At 47.0% G+C, this 15,840-nt stretch overlaps 1 protein-coding gene across 4 annotated transcripts in view; it reads left to right on the top strand.

The window, feature by feature from the left end:
* Window positions 1-15,840, top strand: part of plekhh1 (pleckstrin homology domain containing, family H (with MyTH4 domain) member 1) — a 138,988-nt gene that overhangs the window by 94,433 nt on the left and 28,715 nt on the right. For all 4 annotated transcript variants that reach the window (XM_048538191.2, XM_048538194.2, XM_048538195.2 and 1 more), the window contains 4 exons: window positions 3,671-3,751; window positions 5,729-5,908; window positions 13,638-13,746; window positions 15,326-15,438. In XM_048538191.2, the coding sequence (XP_048394148.1) occupies window positions 3,671-3,751; window positions 5,729-5,908; window positions 13,638-13,746; window positions 15,326-15,438 (483 nt within the window). The remainder of the gene's footprint in view (window positions 1-3,670; window positions 3,752-5,728; window positions 5,909-13,637; window positions 13,747-15,325; window positions 15,439-15,840) is intronic.

Raw genomic sequence — 15,840 nt, 5'->3', positions numbered from 1 at the left:
TGTCCTTCTCTCAGGAATGGCAGAAGACACACTGAACAGCTTTTAAGCAAGTACAGATTCGAAGGAAAGGCAGCAGCAAAGAAGGGTCTTTGTCGGGGTAGAGGACAGCTGTGACTAGGTGACAGTCAGTTCGATGTTGTGAAATGTCTCCAAAGGCAACAGAGTTACCTGAATGAGAAAGGGGAGATCTCTGTAAAGGAAAGAGTGAAGTATTCCAGCTAAACGGGGCAGTACAGCGGTTTAGAGGTTAGCACTGCTGCCTCACAGCACCAGGGACCCAATTCCACCCTCGGGTGACTGTCTATGTGGGATTTGTACATTCTCCTTGTGTCTGCACGGGTCACCCTCCACCCCCTCCAGGGTGATCCAGTTTCTCCCACAGTCCAAAGATGTGCAGGGTGGGTGGATTAGCCACAGGAAATGCAGGGTTACAGGGATCGGATGGGGTGAGTCTGGGTGGAATGCTCTTTGGAGCGTTGCTGTGGTCTTGATGGGCCAAATGGCCTGCCTCCACACTGTGGTCATTCTGTGATTGTATAGAAACAGGAGCAACATGAAGAAGGCTGTGCACTGTGTAAAGTGACCTCTGATAGGACAGTGAGGAAAACCATTTGCTTTTTTTCTTCCCTAAAACAACGATCTAGTCAGGACCATAGAGGGGGTAGAGCAAGGCAGTGGCGTTAATCCGAAAGCTCTAATACAGGAACGATGGGCCAAGCAACCGTCTTTAGGCCTGCATCATTCTTCAGTTCTAATATTCCTGTGCACTCTGAGAACAAAAAGCAAATGAGATCGGAAGGAAGGGTTTCTCCCATGCGTTCACAACTCATACCCGTGTGTAAAAGACCACGTACGCCTGTATGATATCCTGATTGATTGAGAGGCCAGTCTGCAGACCAAGTGTTAGTCTTGGTGGGAAACAGAGGTACATGACGGTAGGAGGGTGTGGGGGAGGTGAAATAGTGCATTTGCAGAATGTGCCATGGCAAATGTCTGACGTTGCACCTGTAAATCAATTCCATTGGAGTTAGGGACAACACAGATCAAGAAGCTAGTCCACTCCATGCTAAGAGTCTGGGGCTGATTTCACCCCAGCACGTGGTGTCGGTAACAGGGAGGCTTTGGATAAATGGTGTGTTTGGTTTGTGTATGTACGTTTGGCCTTAACACACATCCCAGCAATTTCAGACAGACTGATGTTTCTTTAGCATCAGCTCCACCGAACATCCGTTTCACATTTCAGCCTGGACAGTGGAAGGAACTGGGTCACTTGCTGGTTTGACCCTCGAGTGAGGGCTGTCTCCACCTGGTGTCTGTTCAGAAGCAGGGCGCCAGTGAAACTCATTAAGACGTCTGAGCTGGTGCCAGCCTGGAAGAATGTTCAACTGGCTGCTTCATTGTTTGGAGTTGTGTTTTGTGGTGACAGTCTGTTTTCTATCAATGCTCCCCATGAGACACAGTGTCCTTGCAGTGGAACTGTTTGCCCCAGCCTGCGCTGTTGCCCGAATGCAAAGTGCTCAGTTGAGCTCAGAGAGTCCCTGGAGACATTGGGTGTCTGTGCTCAATGCCCCACTGTTGTTTCTTTAAGACACGCTCCCGTTAGTCAGCAAGCTCAAATTCAGTAACATCGTCAGTGTACGTCATTTTGAAAGACAATCAACATTACAAAGTACATTTTGGACAGGCCTTCCAATAATATGTAAGCCTCTTGCTGCATTCCCCTCCCTATACCCCAGCAACGTTGTGTTGGTGGATTGGGGGTGTGGGGTCTGTGGTTGACCATGAAGGTCTGACCTAGCTGCATATCCGTCATTGTGTGCTCATATGGTTGCTTCCCGCAGTGAGCAGGAATGACAGGCTCCACATCCTGATGTCCATGCACGCACACGTCTCCTCGGGACATTGTCGGATGCTGGGACATGGCTAATATCCCCGTAACCTCCTCCGGGATATTCAGCCCTTCTCCTTCTGTGCTGACACCTGGTACATTTCTTATTTCTTTCACTCCATCTTCGGTTGCCTGGGATCAATCTTCCAGAACTCCTCCTTGGCACCTTGGGCACTGGGCAACAACCAGTGTGGTTGGCGAAGATCACTGCCATCAATCTTCCTTTCTCTGTTAAGTCCAAGAACCTATCAGTAGTAGACCACTTAACAGGAGAGTCACTTACCTTACATGGCAAGGTGTCGCCTATTGCAGGATACAAACATATACTTTTTTTAGGTTTTACTTTAAGGCTTAGCTTTAAGCAGTTGTTTCTGGAGTCTCAATGGGATTGAAAGCTGCAGTAAATGTCTCCTGGCTGCTACTCTCTTTGAATTCTCACATGACTTTTTGTCTCTCTCTGCTGCTGGATTGCACAGGAGAAAATCTGTTTCTGACTTTTGTCTTTTTGCCAAGGGATGTGTTTATGGGATGTTTATTGTATTGGAAGAGTTAATTAGTAATAGTTACGGAATTATTCTGTTAAGTTTTCCAGTAGAGTTGTTATTCTAAGTTCTTCTGTTGTTGGTATTTTAACTACTGTATTTGAAAAAATTGTGTTTTGCTTAATGTCACAAATAAGGAAAAGTTGGGGTCTGGGCTATCCTCTTTAAATATTTTGAGGGGGTCCGGTCTGGTCCATGATGCAGACCAGAGACTATATTTCATCATCAGTTTGGGTGTAGCGAATGCAAAGTCAGCATTAACTGTTTCAGAACAGTCACCTTGTACAAGATTTCTCTAAATCCTTGCATCTCTCCAGTTGACTCCTCCTGTCAATTGCTCCTTAAGCCTACCTCTTTCACCATGTGTTTGATCACCTGTCCTTATGGCTATGCCTTCAGCTCAGTGTCAGTTGTTGTCTGATTATGCTCGCTGCAAAGTGACTGGTGAGGTTTGTACTGTCCGATTAAAAGTGCCATATGAATGCACATTGCTGACAGATTTTGACCTTTTCCTGATCTGGATGCGCTGAAGCCTCTTACTGCACACTGAACTGGCCCAACTATCTCTGGATGAGCCCTAAGAGCAGCTGCTCTTTGTTTCGCTGTTGTAGTGAAGTTTGCATGCTAAAATTTCAAGGTACATCAATAACATGAAACAAATGACAAGTTCCACATGTCTAAACTTGACAGCTGGTGAAGCCCTACTCCATATGTGTTCCGTCATTAACCATGCCACGAGACTGTCTCTTAAAGGACCTGCCCTGCTGATTTTGGGTATGACTAATCAAACCTTTTCAGTTAATGATGCGAACCAGCGAACATGTGGATATCCATCCTGGTTTACATTTCAGAGAGAAGTCAGTGTGACTCAGAGTGTGGAGGGAGGGCTAAGTTATTTGAACTTTGTTCCAGTGTTAAACAGAACTGACAGCTGCATTTCCTCGAGCGTGAACTCATTTCCATTCCAGGGCATCAAATTTGGGTGGGTGGGGGGTTTCCTCCCGCTTTGAATCCCTTTTTAACCTCGCCGAAAGTAAGAAATGCTGTCCGGGATTCGAGCCGAGGCCCAAAAGCAAATAAGTTCGCTCGGAAGCAGCCTTTATCTCCTGGCGGGAAACATGGTGTAAAATGGACCAAAGGTTTGACTGTCGCGTGGCTAAAGTTTAATTTCCTTGTGCCATTGTTAACCTGAACAGAAAGGAAAGACGCCCCACTCATTTGTCTTGGTGGTATGTTACAGGTGAGGCATGGCTACTCCAAACTGGTCTGGTGCTCCCTTGTTGGAAAAGTCTTCTACTACTTTCGGAACCAAGATGACAAGGTAGAGTCAACAAACAGACTGGGGAGCAAGTGACTGCGGTATCATTTGAGATTTGCTCCATCGACAGAACTGGCTTAGTGCGTACAGCATGACTTGAATATATCAGTACAGGACAGAGCAGCAGTATGTTCACAAACATGTGGCTAAGTGGAAATCCAGATGTGAGAACTGGCATTAATCTTTAATCTTCTTTCTGACGTTTAAACAGTCAAATGAAAAGGAGAACTTGCAGTTGTATTTTTTTCTTATTGCTGGGGGAGGGGGTTGCTTTGCAGCCTTGTTTTCTAAACCGTGGCAAGTTTTAAATAAATACAATCCATGGGAGACAGGGATTTGATTTATACAGTGTCCTTATCTCTGGCCAGAAAGTCAAGTGTTCAAGTTCCAGCTGCTGCAGAGGTGTGACAGCATGTGCTTGAACGGGCTGTGTGCATATGGGAGATACATTCAGCTGCATTGTGTGCACTGTCACCAATATTACTAGACACCCTCAAAATAGTGCTTCCTCAGCTTGGGCACCTCTGAAATTACAAGTTCCTTGAAAGCGTGAATGAAGGCCAGAAGTGTTTTGGGTTTTAATAAGAATGGGACCAGAGTACAAGGGGAAAGGAGCAATGATGAGCATTGAATAGGATGGAGTTAAGTGTCATGCATGGTTCTAGAAATCCATTACAGAAAGGGCTCTAAAGGCAGTGTGATTATTTGATCAACAGGGAGTTTACTGTCTTGTATGCATCAGTCCGGCTGTAAATCTTCAAGTAAGAAGAAAGCCAGGTACCTCATTTTTGCTCTATGTAGACAGCCGAAGAATATCACTACATGGTGCAGTGTTTGGAATTCGAGCCCAGGCTTTCAGGAATTGGCAGAAATTGAAATCTACAACTGATCATAGAAACCCTACAATGTTGGAGCGGGCCATTTGGCCCATCAACTCCACACCGACCCTCTGGAGAGCATTCCACTCAGACCCACTCCCCCATAACCGTGCATTTCCCACGGCTAGCCCATCTAGCCTGCACGTTCCTGGGCACTGTGGGCAACTTAGCATGGCCAGTCCACCCATCCATCACATTTTTGGGACTGTGGGAGGAAACCCACACAGCCACGACAGACCGGGGAGGGGGGGAATCGAACCCGGGTCCTCGGTGCTGCGGGAGTGGAGAGCTTAAGAGAAGATTGCAGAATTTTGACGGTTTGGAGGAGGAATGAGTGTTTTCTGTGGTTTGGGAGTCAGTCATTTCAGAGTTGCTTCAGAGAGAAATTGGAAGAGATTGCATCAGAAAGAGTGTAGCTGAAGAATGGAGCCCTTGACCACATGTTTCATTTTAAGGAAAATTTGAGCAAAAGATAAAACAGTAGAGGGAAACAAGCAGGGCAGTGAGTTTAATTTTGGACAGCAGTAGCCACAAACCAAGACGAACACAGTTGGCCATATGACCTCATCCCCTGTTGTAAACCGTAGTTGGACGTAGCCTGTTGTCATCAAATAACAGTTTAGTTTTTGTTGTTTCTTATGTTCCAAAAACCCACTTAATTTAGTGCGTTGGTGTCGTAACTACTTCAACTCAGATACTCGAGAGCATTTTCTCCGATGTTAAGGTTCAAGAAAGCTTGCTCCATGGGAAGAAGTGAGATCTGGGGAACGGTATAACATTTATGTGGCCTTTTTGGGTGTATTTTCTGGTTAAAAAAAATGAGCTAATGGCCCAGGGTCCAGCCAGAATGTGGTGAAATGGCTGAAAACAACCCTCATATAACAGGTTAAAAATGGCCGCCCACCTGAGAGGTCTGTGGGAGTTACATCTACCAGTGGTGGGCCCAAGGAGAATGTCAGTGACAATCCAGCAGGAGGCCTACTGAGCCTACGTTGAGACGATGGACCAGCCATAAAAGTGAGCTGGGTGACTTCATCCTGGGCTGGTTTTATTTAAGAGGCTGGTTAGCCAAGAGGTTTAACTCTTTGTTTGGCTTTTTCAGTTTCCGCTGGGCCACCTGAAAGTCCGAGAAGCTAAAATTGGAGAGGTGGACCGCTCCTGCGACTCTGATGAGGATTACGAGGCAGGAGGCCGGGGGTTCCTGTCCTCACACTTCACTGTGATCATCCATCCAAAGGATCAAAGTCCGACTTACCTGCTGATTGGGACTAAACAGGAAAAGGTGAGCAACGTGCCGGGGGAGTGGGCAGAATGAAATTCAGATCAGCTCAGATCTTTGAGTGCAGGATTTGGGACGTCTTGTCAAGGTTGTACAGGACATTGGTGAGGCCTCTTCTGAAGTATTGCATCCAGCCCTGGCCGCCCTATTATATAGGAAGGATATTATCAAGCTGAAGAGGGTTCGCAAAAGATTTACCAAGATGTTGCTGGGAATGGAGGGTTTGGGATATAAAAATAGGCTGGGACTTCTTTCACTGCAGTGTAGGAGGCTGAAGGGTGACCTTACAGAGGTTTATAAAATAATGAAGGGTGTGGTTAGGGTGAATGGCGGGTGTCTTTTCCCCAGGGTGGGGGATTTCAAGATTAGGGGGCATATTTTTAAGGTGAGAGGAGAAAGATTTAAAATAGACACGGGGGCAATTTTTTTACGCAGTGTTTTGTGTGTTGAACTGCCAGAGGAAGTAGTGGACTTGGGTATAGTTACAATGTTGAAAAGACATTTGGGTAAGGACATGAATAAGAAATATTTGGAGGGACGTGGGCCAAGCACAGGCAGGTGAGACTAGTTTAAGTTGGCATTATGGTCAACATGGGCTGGTTGGACCAAAGGGATAATAGAGATAATAGGAACTGCAGATGCTGGAGAATCGAAGTTAACAAAGTCAGATATCAGATATGATGAAGGGTCTAGGCCTGAAACGTCAGCTTTCCGGCTCCTAAGATGCAGCTTGGCCTGTCGTGTTCATCCAGCTCACACCTTGTTATCTTTGGTTGGACCGAAGGGTCTGTTTCCGTGCTGTATGACTCTGTGACTCTAACTCTTCCTGACTGCGTTCAGGGGAGATTGGGGCACAATGAATAGAACATTTGCCCAGTGTTTTGATTACCATTGAGCTAAATATTAACTACCTCAACAGAGAAGCCATCACTGCAAACATTACACTGATGTACATAACTACACATCAATGACACCGTGCCAGGAAGACGTTTAAGAGTCTGCTCAGGATTATAAACGTTATGAGAGCGGGCAGACATTTGGCAGAGAGAGTTTAATGTAGGAAATTGTGAACTTGTCCCCGTTGGCAGGAAGAGGAGAAATTAAAATTTTGGGCGGCACGGTGGCTCAGTGGTTAGCGCTGCTGCCTGACAGTACCAGGGACCCAGGTTTGATTCAGGCCAATGTCTGTGTGTGTAGAATTTGCACTTTCTCCTCATGTCTGTGTGGGTTTCCTCCGGGTGCTCTGGTTTCCTCCCGCAGTCCAAAGATGTGCAGGCTAGGTGGATTAGCCGCGCTAAATTGCCCATAGTGTTCAGGGATGTGCAGGGATGTAAGTGGGTTGTAGGGAGATGGGTGTGGGTGGGATGCTCCAAGGGTTGGTGTGGTCTAGTTGGGCCAAAGGCCCTGTTGCCACACTGTAGGGATTCTATTCTATTCTGTTCTTAAAAAGAGAGAGATGGCAGGACTCAGAGGTACAAAGGGATCTGGGTGCCCCGGTTCATGAATGGCAAAATGTTAGTCTGCAGGTAGAGCAAGTGTTTAGGAAGGCTAGGTTTATAGCAAGGAATTCAAAACCAGGCATGTTTCACTGACGCTGTACTAGTCCTGGAAGAGACCACAGCTGGAGACCTGTCCACAGTTTTGGTCTCATTTCGAAAGGCTATAATTGCATTAGAGACACTTCAGAGGTGGATCAACTCAACTCATTTCTGGGACAAAGGACTGGTCTATTGAAGAAAGGTTGACGAGGTTAGGCCATTGCCTGTTGGTGTTTAGACGAATGAGGGGTGAGATTTTTGACACATGTAAGATCCTGAGAGGGGGGCCTTGATAGTGTAGAAACTGGGAGGTTGCCCTCTGTTGTTGGGGAGACAAGAAATAGGGAGCAAAGCTTATAAGTAAGAGGTTTCCATTTTAATATGTAGATGAAGAGTTCTTGCCTCTGATGGTCATTAATCGGTCGAATTCTCTAAAATGGAGTTCAGCACGGGCCTTTGAATTAAAGAAGACAGAGTTGTATCTGTGTGGGAGTTAAAGAGGATAGAGGTCAGTCAGGAAGTAGGAGTTATGATCAGCCATGATCTGATTAAAGGACAGAGCAGGTTCGATGGGCAAATTGGCCTCTTCTGTACTATGGCCTCCTGCAGGGCTGGCATCCTCCCAGAATTTCCCATCAGTTTTCATAAATTAAAGACTAATCTCTGCTATGAGCAAACCAGGGGACTCAAGACTCAAGACATTTGCTCATGAATGATTAAGACATTGGCTGCAGAAAATACAACTGTGTCAAACATCATCCAGTCACGTTACAGAGTTGACTATTTAACTGGCATCAAAAAGGTGGGGAATGATGGGAGATCCATTGACAAAGAGTGTGGGGCAGTAGGGAGGTTACGGGGTGTTTGAAAGTGATGACCTCTCCAGCAATGTGTCTGACCAGAGTGGGGAACAAAGAAATGGCACGTGTAGTGAATAAGTTGTGTGCATCCGATTTCACAATGAAAGACACCAGCAGCATAACAGAGCTTCAACAGTCAGGGGACAGAGGTGGGTGCAATGTTCGTCACTAGGGAGAAGGTGCTGGGGAAGGTGGATAAAGCAGGTTTCTGAAGGAAACAGCCCCAGGAGGTTGTTGAGGCATTGGTGTTAATCTTTCCCTGGATTCTCTGAGCCAGGGAGGCTCCCAGAGAACTGGAAAATGGCTACTGTAACACCTCTGTTTAAGAATGGTGGGAGACATGAGACAGAAAACTAGAGGCCAGTTATCCCGACCTCAGTCGTTGGTAAGATTTTAGACTGCGTTATTAAGGACAAGATTGTGGATTACTTGGAAGTGCATGGTAAGGGAGGGCTGAGTCAGCGCACAGCTTCATCAAGGGAAAGTTATACCTGACAAATCTGTCAGAGTACTTTGAGGAAGTAATGAACAAGTTACACAGAGGAGAGCCAGTGGGTGTAATCTATTTGGATTTCCAGAAGGATTTTGACAAGGTACTGCACAGGAGGCTGCAAAATAAGATAAGAGCCCATGGCATTAGGGGAAGGTACTGGGATGGGTGGAGGATTGGACTGACTGGCCGAACGCAGAGAGGTGGGGATTAGAGGGTCTTTTTCAGGATGACAGCTGGTGACCAGTGGAGTTCCACAGGGGTCAGTGTTGGGACCACAACTATTCATGTTATACATTAACAATCTGGAACTGAGGGCATTGTTGCTAAGTTTGCAGATGACACAAAGGTAGACGGAGGAACACGTAGGTTTGAGGAAGTGGGGAGGTGCAGAATGACTTGGACAGGCAAGGAGAGGAAGCAGAGAAGTGGCAGGTGGAATATAACATAGCAAAGTTTGAGGTTATACATTTTGGTGGGAAAAATTGAGGCCTAGGCTATTTTCTAAACAGGGAAAGGGTATGGAAATCTGAAATGCAAAGGAACTTGGGAATCCTAATTCAGGATTGTATTAAGGCTAACATGTAGGTTCAACTGGTAGTTAAGAAGGTAAATGCAATGTTGGCATTCATTTCAAAAGGGCTGGAAAACAAGAGGAGAGATGTACTGCTGAGGCTGATAAGGCTCTGGTCAGACAACATTTGGAATATTGTAAACAGTTTTCGCCCCTGACTCTAAGGAAAGATGTTTTGGTGTTGGAAGGAGTCCAGAGGAGGTTTACAAAATGATTCTGGGGATGAACAGCTTGACATGAGGAGTGGCTGAGGACTCAGAGTCCATACTTGAAGAAGTTTAGAAGGATAAGGAGGTGATCTCATTGAAATTTAGAGAATACTGAGAGGCCTGGATAGAATGGACTTTGAGAAGATGTTTCCACAACTAGGAGAGAGTAGGACATGAGGTCTAAGCTTCAGAGTGAAACCATGACCTTTTGAAGTGAGATGAGCAGGAATTTCTTTAGCCAGAAAGTGGTGAATCGGTGAAACTCGGAGGGCTGTGCAGGCGAAGTCATTGGGTGTATTTAAGACAGAGATAGATAGGTTCTTGATGGGTAAGGGGATCAAGGGGATCTGCACGGCCCTGATTGGTCAGGCTGTGGTCACCATTGTATTTCTGGACCTGTCCCCCACCCTCTCCTGCCTCATGTCTGACTGCTGTCTGTCCCCTGACCTTTGCCCACCCACATCTCTAACCCACGTCCTCCTCCCTGACCCTCCGAGCTCTGATTTCTGCTGTTAATCAGGCAGCACCAGTGCAGAGAACAGATTCATTTACTGTGTTTTTATTCCAAAAATATACTTTATTAGTACACTATCTGTATGTACACGCACAAGAGAGCAGCTCAGCTCTGTATAGTAGTATATGCAGAAACAAATCTTGGAGTTTGACCCTATCCAGCAAACAAACCCAAAGGCATTTCCTACTTATACTGGACTATATTTACATACATCTGAGGCACTGGGAGGGTCCAATAACTGAACGGACCTCCGTTTACTTTCAGCAGAAAGACCTCACTGCTCCTTGGCAGCAGCTGCCCCAAGCTTTAGTGAATCCCTCAGCACATAGCCCTGGATCTTGGAATATGGCTGTCTTCGCCAGGGTCGACTCCTTGCTCTGGAAGACCAACAGGGTTTTGTGCAGACCAGAGAGTATCCTCCATTGAGTTGATGGTCCTCCAGGCACAGTCGATGTTTGTCCTGGTGTGCATCCCAGTGGAACAGACCGTAGAACACAGGGTCCTACCTCACAGAGCTGCTCAGGATCAAACTCGACACAAACCACTGCATCTTTCTCCAAACTTCCTTTGAAAAGGCACATTCCAGCAGGAGATGTGTGACACTGTCTGACCCCAACACCACGCCACAGCCGCTTCAAGGGCAGCGTGCAGTGGCATAGACTAACTGGGCACACAAGAAGAATCTCACAGGTTCTCCCTTCTCACCACCAGAGAAGAAACACTTAATGTTTCGGGTGGAAACACCCCTTCAGAACTGTGCCTGGCTCTGTCTGGTTTTGTGTTCTCTCCGTCTGTGTCTTTTGCTGTCATTCTCTGTACCCCTGGCTGCTTCTCATTCCCTCACTGCCTCACACTCACTTACAGTGTTTCGGTCCTCGGATCGCTCTCAGGTTGCGGGTGTTATTGCTAAGATGGGAGTTTGTTACCCATTCCCCCAGCTGCCTTCCCTGAACCACTGCAGTCCATTCACTTGGTTGGTTGATACCGTTGTCAGATCACCTTGTGCTCAGGTGGGACTGGCCAGACTGGGGTAGGACAGCACCTACCCATTTCTTAACAAACCAGACTCCTAGATTCATTCAGCGCAGAAGAAGCTCAATGAGTCTGCACTGACACAGCTACCAGTAGGAGTGTGCGAATGCCAATTTCCTGCACTTGTCCCATATCCTTGAATTTGAAGTACGAGGCGGACAGTATGTGCTGTCTTTTACAGATATCAGCTTTTTTTATTAAGATAAAAGATTTCTGGGATTTTAAATTGATTTCAAATTTCATAACGATGATGGGTAAGATTTGAGCCCTTTGTAATTCAGTCCAGTAACATAACCACAACCCTAAAGAATTGGCATTAGAATTAGGTTTTCTTGTCATGTGTACTCAAGCACAGGAATGCAGGAGTACAGTGAGAAGTTCACAATGTCGCAAACTTCCGGCACCGCCTTGGGTACAAAGATACCTCAAAGTTTTGGCAAAGCTCTGTAGCTCAGGTCGTGGCTGAGTTTGACTTGCTGCCCAGCTGGCTTGTTCTCGCTCAGACGTTGGATAGAATGAGATGATCCATCTACCAGGTGTTTCCGTCTCTGTTGTAGGTCCTTGGCCAGTTTCTGTGAAGGTGTGCCTGGTAGGGAGACAATGGGTCTGAGCGGGATGGCTGGTTTATGTACTTTAGGCAGTCCATAGAAGCAGGGAGGTGTTTGTGCCAGAGATAATAGGAACTGCAGATGCTGGAGAATCCGAGACAACAAGGTGTAGAGCTGGATGAACACAGCAAACCAAGCAGCATCATAGGAGCAGGAAAGCTGACATTTCGGGCCTAGACCCTTCATCAGAAATGGGGGAGGGGAAGAGGATTCTGAAATAAGTAGGGAGAGGGGGGAGGTGGATCGAAGATGGATAAAGGAAAAGATAGGTGGAGAGGTGAGCATTTTCAAGGCGGAAGAGATTACGAGAGAGTTGCAGTGGGAGAGAGATCCCCTGAGGTTTGTCCTGAGGGAGGAGGGCATCCTGAGAAGACGCTTCGCAGTGGGGTTAAAATTGCATCAGAGATAGCAAGAACTGCAAATGCTGGAGAATCTGAGACAACAAGGTGTGGAGATGGATGAACACAACAAGTCAAGCAGCATCTTAGGAGCAGGAGAGCTAACGTTTTGGGCCTGCCTTCTGGTTTTGCTCTCATTAAGTCCCTCTTGGTTATCTGCCCTGCATTCATTAGCCGCTTCAGTGTCTGTGTGATCCTGTCACCTCGCAGCGGTGTTAGGTCTATCATCTGAACACAACCAAGCCAGCTTGGCAAGCAAGTCAACAACCTCACAAAGACACCTAGGTACAATATCTTAGGTGTAAATTAGAAAAATGAAGAAATTAAGTTCAGGTCACAACCCTGCTGTAGCAGGGAGACCGCACTGGGCTTGACCTCGAGGCTGAGAGTCCATCATCGAGCCCACACTGGCTCAAATCTCCGCCACCGATGATGTCCAGGGAATGGAGGTAAGTAGAGAGAGGGAAAAAAATGAAAGAGAAAGGAAAATAAAAATCAAGGGAAGAGGGAGTAGAAGAAATGGACAGAGTGGATGAGCTCTGGCTTAACAGACCTACTCCATCGCCAATGCACTACTCCAACTCCCTCAACCTCTGTTGCTCCATGTCTTTCTCTCTATCTCACACTCAGCCTCTGAACTATGTCTCCTGGGGTTTTCCCCGGCTTTCGTGGAGAAATTTGAAAAGCATTTCTGACCGCAAGTTCACCAGGAGATGGTCAGCACATAGTGTCCTCGGGGAAAAGGAGAGAGTGGGTCCTCAGGTTGTTCCCTGATGAGACTGTCAAAGTAATTTGGGCAGAACGCCTCTTCGCCAGAAACTTTCCCAACAATCGCCAAGGCAACGCTTGGCTGGCGATGAGACGGGTACTGACCATCAGATCCTTCATGTGCCTGGACACTCTGCACCACCTCACGCTGCCCCTGAAGCGGCTGCTGGGGGTGGGGGAACCGGGTAGGGACTGTCACACATCTCCTGCTGGAATGTGCCTTTGCAAACGAACCTGGGGAGAGATGTGGTGATTTGTGTCGAGGTTCGTCCCAAGCAGCTCCGTGTCGCGGGACTCTGTGCTCTACTGTCTGTTCTCCCCGGACGCACACCGAGATGAACATTGACTGTACCTGGAGGACCTTCAACTCAGTGAAATATGCTCTTTGTTCGGCCCGAAACTTGTTGGTCTTCCAGAGGAAGGAGTTGACCTCGGCCGAGTGTTGCAGACCGGCACATCCCAAGGTCCAGGACTACGTGCTGAGGGACGCACTAAAGCTTGGGGCAGCTGCTGCCAAAGTGCAGTGGGGATAGACCACGGTCTGAGATCCTAGTGCTGAAAGTAAATGGGGGCCCCGTTCAGATATCGGACCGTCCCAGTGCCTCAAATGCATGTAAATATAGTTTTGTACGTGTAAGTAATGCCTTGGGAACTGTGTGTACAGAAAGACTTGCATGAATAAAGTATATTGTTGAGACACAAAATCACTCACCTACCTACCCACTCTCTTCCCCCTGACAGGACACCTGGCTCTACCACTTGACCGTGGCAGCTGGGAGCAGCCAGTCGAAAGTGGGAACAGAGTATGAGCAGCTTATCGGAAAACTGCTGGATATCGATGGGGAGCCAAGTGAGTGTGAAACTGGAGGGGTCTCTTTATGTGGTGTAAATTGAATGAATGGTGTGACTGGGGTTTTAGTTAGTTGACAGTCCAATGTACATTCATCACATTGGGACTATTAAAGTTCTGAAGCAATTCAGTAGGGTCGGATCTGGGCTGACTTGTGGTGGCTTTTTGGATCAGGGGGTCATAGGGATTGTCACTATAAAGCAAATGGGAATTGAGGTGAGCTCTCCAAAGTGAAACTAGCTCTCACAGGCAAATAGTTCCAATTTTCTATGCAGGAAGCTCAATAGTTGCGTTAGAAGGGACACACTGATAGGTTGAAGTAAGGTGGGTCATGGGGGCAATGGCTGAATGGCCAGTTGCTCTGCTGTCAATCCCATGCAATGTAGAGGGAGCCAAGTGTCAGTGTGTGAGCCTCACACACCCAGTGTTGGGTCGCACTGTGCGCTAGTGCTAACTTTAGGTGTTTGGAATAGTGTGGCATGGTGGCTCAGTGGTTAGTACTGCGCCAGGGACCCGGGTTTGATGCCACCCTCAGGCGACTGTCTGTGTGGAGTTTGCACATTCTCTCTGTGTTTGCGTGGGTTTCCACCGGGTGCTCCACTTTCCTCCCACAGTGCAAAGATGTGCAGGCTAGAGTGGGTTAACTATGGTAAATGTGGGATTATGGGGATAGGATGAGATGCTCTTCAGAGGGTAAGTGCAGACTCAATGGGCTGAATAGTCTCTATCCGCACTGTAGGGATTCTATGAATATAACAGGATACAGGAAAAAGCTATTCAGCCCTTGATCCATTCAATTCCATCATTGTGCTCATGCCAGCCCTGCTCGCTCCTGTGTCTACCTCGGTCGAAAGGCATTGATAAGAGTGTAGGACCATATCTGTAGGACACTGAGGCTGATTTGAAGGACGTCCCTATCGTTTGGTGCCAAAGATCTTGGGAGATAATCCTGAGAAGGGAAGCCACACAATGCACTTCCTTAATTACAGGCAATAAACTTATGACACCCACATGGATGTGTTGACAATTTGGAATTCGAATGGTGTCGGAGTTCTCTGCACAGTTGGTTTAATTTCGGGTAAATCTTAATCAGAACAGCAAAGTGGAGCTTAGCTGGTTGGAGTTTCCTGATGTAACTCATTTCTCTGGTGGAGAGAGTAAGGGCTGCAGATGCTGGAAGCTGGAGTCGTTGAATACAAAGCTGGAAAAGTGCAGCAGGTCAGACAGCATCCGGGGAGCAGGAAAGTCAGCGTTTCTGGCCGACGATGCAGAACTCAGAGTACCAACAGTCTTCCCATCATATTGAAGTGCATTCTGTGTGGATGGGATGGCCAAGGGGTTTGGGGCAAGTTAAAAATTTGTGCCAATATCACAAGAGAGCACTGCAAGGATGTTAGGAAAGGGAGGGTTTGTTCAGCCAAAGATTGACAAATACAATTGCTGAGTGACAGCAGAGTTTACCAGCAATGCTGCTTTTCACTTGTAGAGGTTTTTTCACTTTGGGAGATCTGTGACTTTTGGGTGCTGAGGTACGTATTGATGGCCTTGTGACAGATATGACATGCCTTTCTACACCTAGACTCACTGATGTGGAAGCACCCTGTGCTCTGCTGCAGCAAGGATGGTATTGTGAATGCCCTCACCACACTCCCTTCAGATGCTCTGCAGACTGAGGCACTCAAGCTGTTCAAGGTAAAAAAAGAACTCGCACCCCCACTTTGGTATGGACTCAAGTGCGGATGTGATCAGTTAGTGTGATTTCTTTGTGCGGAGGATTTGCTTACTCACTCAGTGTTACACATTAATATGGTTGTTTCCTGTGTAAAAATTATACTTGCCTTATTGTGATTCTGTCCTTTGTAATTATCCTGTTTCCACACTCGTGCAACTGTCTGTGTGGAATTTGCACATTCTCCCTGTGTCTGCATGGGTTTCCTCTGGGTGCTCCAGTTTCCTCCCTCCAAAGATGTGCAGGCTAGGTAGACTGGCCATGCTAAATTGCCCCATAGTGTTCATGGATGTGCAGGCTAGGTGGATTAGCCATGGGAAATGCAGGGTTACGGGGATGGCGCAGGGTCTAGGTGGGATGCTCTT

The sequence above is a fragment of the Stegostoma tigrinum genome, chromosome 10 (genome assembly GCF_030684315.1).
Source record: "Stegostoma tigrinum isolate sSteTig4 chromosome 10, sSteTig4.hap1, whole genome shotgun sequence".
NCBI classification, from domain to species: domain Eukaryota; kingdom Metazoa; phylum Chordata; class Chondrichthyes; order Orectolobiformes; family Stegostomatidae; genus Stegostoma; species Stegostoma tigrinum.
This window is presented reverse-complemented; position numbering and strand designations above follow the sequence as displayed.